The 4,699-nt window shown below is 53.4% G+C and overlaps 1 protein-coding gene across 2 annotated transcripts in view; it reads left to right on the forward strand.

Moving 5' to 3' along the window:
- The window catches only part of LOC123124409 (formin-like protein 3), a 1,451-nt gene extending 937 nt beyond the window's left edge, over window positions 1-514 (forward strand). Inside the window, exon 2 of one of the 2 annotated variants that reach the window (XM_044545024.1) lies at window positions 1-514. In XM_044545024.1, the coding sequence (XP_044400959.1) occupies window positions 1-143 (143 nt within the window). In that variant the 3' untranslated portion in view covers window positions 144-514. The other variant, XM_044545022.1, reaches the window with a different exon arrangement.
- Window positions 515-4,699: the final 4,185 nt, after the last annotated feature.

Below are 4,699 nucleotides of genomic sequence, written 5' to 3' on the forward strand. Positions count from 1 at the left end.
CACACCACCACCCGCCTACGACTTGGAACGGACACTCGTTTCGCCATCCGCCGCCTCCGCCGCCCCACCACCAGCCGCCGCGGCCGCTCTGCTCCTCCATCCGGCGCAGCCCAGAGCCTCCCTACTCCAAGCCCCACACGTGAGAAGTTTCGATGTGGAGGTTGATATGATGGAAGAAGAACTAAACAAGTGAGCGCGTGCCTACATGTACGCTGATATGATGTGGAGTAATTGTCTTTGTCCGGACCGTCTATGTACTACTAGCATTCGAACCGCCAGTCGAAATAAGGTGTGCCCACATAAAATTGACTTGAGACTCAAATCAATGTGATGGTGGAATCATATTGTGTGTGGCCGCTTGTTTTGGAATCGTGTGTTGATGGATATGCCCCCCATGTGGGTATTAACTCATAACAGAGATGTCAATAGCAATGTTCTAATTCTCCTCAGAACTAAATAGCTGCATTTCACCCCGCAAAAAATAAAAATAAATAGCTGCATTTCAGTTAAGAACTTAGCACTATTGCATAGTATGATTTCTAAGGGTTTACCAACAAAAATGTCATTGGGCGACCAACTGGCCTAATTTCACAACAGGACCTACTGTTGAAAAAAATAACTATTAGCTAATAAGCCAATACATGGAGCATATCAACTACAATATAGTGCATGACCGTATACTTTCATAAAGTAAATAGTAGCATACCGTCCCTAAGAAGTCTTCTATCGATTTTAAGTATCCTCATTTGTTAGGCCTTCAGTGTATTCTTTTCTTGTTGTCCATTTTACTACCTGAAATAAAAGAAGAAACCTTTAAGATGACATATACCCAACTATGCAAGCATACACACAATCAGCCATGAACACTCTAAACATCTAGACAAGCGTAAATTATCATACAAAAATTCTTTCTCTTGTTGTGCATTCACAATAGTAAAAAAAATAGTAAACATTGATTATGTTCATGTGTGGACTACAGCTAACCATGCAATCGTTGAAACACACATACATGAGTATACACACAATCAAAACATACACGGAAATTCACCAAAGAAAATAGATGCCTTGCGGAAACTCAAAACGGTGCCGAGCCGAGATAGTATCGATATCTACATCGATTGTTTGTCTTGGGATTTGTATTCCCCACGGCATTCTCAAACGTATATAGGCATATTTTCCTCTTTTATCTGGTCATGGTGGCCCACGCGTGGATCCCGCACAATAACTGCCATCCTGTAACGGACTTAGCGGCCTAGACGGAAGGGTAACGTTCATATAGAAAATAATTGCTCTGAATACTCAGAAAGCATCAAATACAGCCTAAAAACACGCATAATAAGGAACACATCTCTCGTTCACATCTCGTTTGCGGGATCAAGTGATTAATTAACTTTCACTTTGTTGAATACGTTTTCTGCACTTGTTCTAGAGGTGAGGCTTGCTTTAGTGCTCGCCCCTATCCTAATTTACGAGGGGTATTGTCGGTGTACAAAAGTAGGGGCCCTTCTGTACCCCTTTACTTGTGCACGGGCAGTCGTAGCCACACCTACGGCTGGGCTCGGCAGGGCAGAGGAAGTGAAGACACAAGGCTGTCGAGGCAGCACCCAAGCCAGAAGCATAAAGAGCAAAGAGACAAGATGGGCTTCCCCGGGCAAGAGCCTTGCCGTGGGGGCCTACATAGCCCCGGCAAGAGCCTTGCCGGGGCAACTTGCCCAACACCAGCAAGACCGCCACCCTTGAGCCCGAGAGTCATGACGCTATCGACAATGTCAAGACCGAGGCTCGGGAGCGCCTGCATGGTGGCATGCAGATCTTTGTGGAAACCAAAGGCCTGCGAGCCTAGATGAGAACCAGAAGACGAAGACCCCGGCAAGATCTTGCGTCTTGCCGGGGACGACTGAAGACCCCCCGCAAGACCCTTGCCGGGGACACTCGCCACCCCGCCCCGGCAAGATCCTTGCTGGGGACGCCCACGAGATCTCGGCAAGGGCCTTACTGGGGGCGTCTACGGAGCCAAAGCCAGGCCCGCACTTACCAAAGCTTCGCTACCCGCGCCAGTTCCGACGTGGCGACCAGCCTAACAACTAGGCACACACTTGCGTGGTAGCATGCAGCTCCTAGGCCAAATAAGCAGGCGCCTGCGTGGTGGCATGCAGATCTTCATGAAGACTCTGCCACCGCACCAACTCAGCGGCCAGCCAGCCAGCATGGCGCTGCATGCCTTGTCACCGTGGACGCGCGTCAAAGCAAGGCGAAGTGGCGATGGATGGGACGAGCCTCTTTACCGTCCCCGATAAAGCAAGAGGACACATAGGCGGCGCATTAAATGCATTTGTCCTAGGATGTCAGGAGATAAACTTGTACCCTGTACATACTTTCCACCTCCTTTGTGCCACTGTGGCAACCCCTTTGACATATAAAAGGAGGCCCGAGGCGTACTGAGGAAGGATTAGGACTTTTTGGACTGGGCATGCATCGCAGCTAGTTTAGGAACTCAAGAACACTAAATACACACAAAGCAGGACTAGGCTTTTACGCGTCGCTTGCGGCCCAAACCTGGGTAAAAATCCCACCGAGTTGATCTTCTAGACCCGCTCTTTGCGCAGCCCCACGCCCCGCAACCGTAGAGGGGATTCCGTCAAGGGATCCCATAGGTGTCGTTCCAGAACCTCGACATCTTTGGTGCACCAGGTAGGGGCACTGAGGCTGTGAAAATCCATTTTTGAGAACAATTCATCGACTCCTCCGTCGCGATGGCTCGAGAGAAGGAGGCGACGCCGATCAGCCATGCTCTGGTGCCATCGGCTAGGCGGGGCGGTGATGTCCGCAGCTGCAACAACCATCCGCGTGGAGACAAAAAGCTAAGTCACGCAAAACCTTGAACAATTTTCCTTTTTTATAGGGTTATCTTCATCGAAAGATCTTGCTCCCTGTATAGAAAACCTACACGCAAGGGAACCCTTCCGCTATTGGCAACGCCCTGTTCCATTTTGAGTTCGCTCAATAGATCAGGCGGCTGCGCCGAGAACGGCAAGGTGATTTGCCCGGTAGCAAGCGCCCTCCGGTAGGCTGCTAAGGATCCGTTCCTCAAAGCGCCACAGCATGGGTTTACGCGCCGGCAAACCTGTCCAACTAGGCGTAGGGTGTGTACATACAAAGAAAGATCAAACAGGAAGATAGCATGCTTCATTTCAAAGTACTACAGAGTTATATTACATCAATGATTGCCGTAGTTCTAACTTAAGATAAAAAAATTCTTGGGCATGAACTTGCGGCGGCAAGGAGAAACGAGGTGTCTAGTCCCGGCGCTGGCCCTCCACCCTCTGGACTCCATCGACGCACCTGATGATGGGCTCGATGTGCTCTTTGAGCACTGTGAGGTCCATGCCCTCCGGCAAGCTCTCAAGCGCGTCGGCGAAGTCGACGTTGGGGTTCCAGAACTCCACCTTGGTGAGCACCTTGGTCAGGGCACCCCGGCAAAGACTCCGGGACTCATGGGCCAGATAGGTCACTCGGTTGGAGCGCAGCCGCTCCAGAGCATCGAGGACGCCCTCGAAGAACAAGGTCAACCTAGCATTGGGGCTCACGTTCTGCTCCTGGGAGTACCTGACATCCGGTATGCCCATGACTGCTAGCTGCGCAGTGAGCCTCTTGGCAACATTGGCGAGACGGGTGATCCAGAGGTTTATGCTGCCCGCATATTCCTTATGGGCGGCGGCGTCATCGCTCCGTAGCTGCTTCTCGTTCTCCAGGGCCTTGATCAGGGTCTCCTCCCAGGCCCTGACCTCTGAAAGCATCCCCTCCAAAGCGCCCAGCTGCAGCTTCAGATCGTCAATGGAGCTGTTGGCCTCGGAGAGCAGCTTGGTCTGGTCGGAGACGGTGACCTGTGAATCTGCGAGAGAACGGTTGGCCGCATCCCTCTCCTCCGTCAGCCCTGAGACCTTCTTCTTCAGCTCCTCCCGCTCCAGCTCCACCTTCTCCACCTTGCCGGCGTGGTCCAGGGCCAGAGCATTGAGTGCGTCCTTGTGCTTCTACTCCAGCTCCTGGGTCCGCTGCGCAACAATCTTCCCAACCTCCTCGTCCTTGCCGCGGAGCGTGGCGGCAAGCGCCTGCTCACGCGCAACGAGGTCTCCCTCTTGGCTGTCCAGCAGAGCTTGCTGCTGCTGCCGGCCGGCTTCATCCTTGGCGGCCTGTTCCTTCGCCGCCTCTTGGACCTTCTCGATGTCAGCCTGTTTCAGGATGAGCTCTCGCTTGCGCACATCCAGCTCACGCTGGGCAGTCCTCAGCTCTTCCCGGGCCTCGCCAAACCAGACCTGCGTCTGGGCGACGCGCTCCTCAAAATCCGCCTCTGCCTTGTCCACCGCCGCTATCTTGGACTTCACCTTGTCCAGGCGGGCACGGTGGAGCGCTTGGAGCTTCTGGAAGTTGGCGCTCATGGCCCGAAGAAGCTGCTCCTCCTAGGAATCGCCGTCGTCGGCACTCGGTTCGTCGACAACCTGGAGCCCGTCGGTGGTGAGCACCTCATCATCAAACACCTCCCCTTCGGCTGGCGCTCTGGTGCTCGTCGTCCCTGGGAGGCGGACTTACAGGTCGTCGCCCACCCTCAGGTACTTGCCCGGGGCAGGGGCTGCAGGGGAGGAAGGTTGGTCGTTGGCCACCTCCTCCTCGGCGGGCTCCTCGGCGGCCTCCCTGGCAGGCC

Source organism: Triticum aestivum, chromosome 5D (assembly GCF_018294505.1).
Source record: "Triticum aestivum cultivar Chinese Spring chromosome 5D, IWGSC CS RefSeq v2.1, whole genome shotgun sequence".
Taxonomy (NCBI): Eukaryota; Viridiplantae; Streptophyta; class Magnoliopsida; order Poales; family Poaceae; genus Triticum; species Triticum aestivum.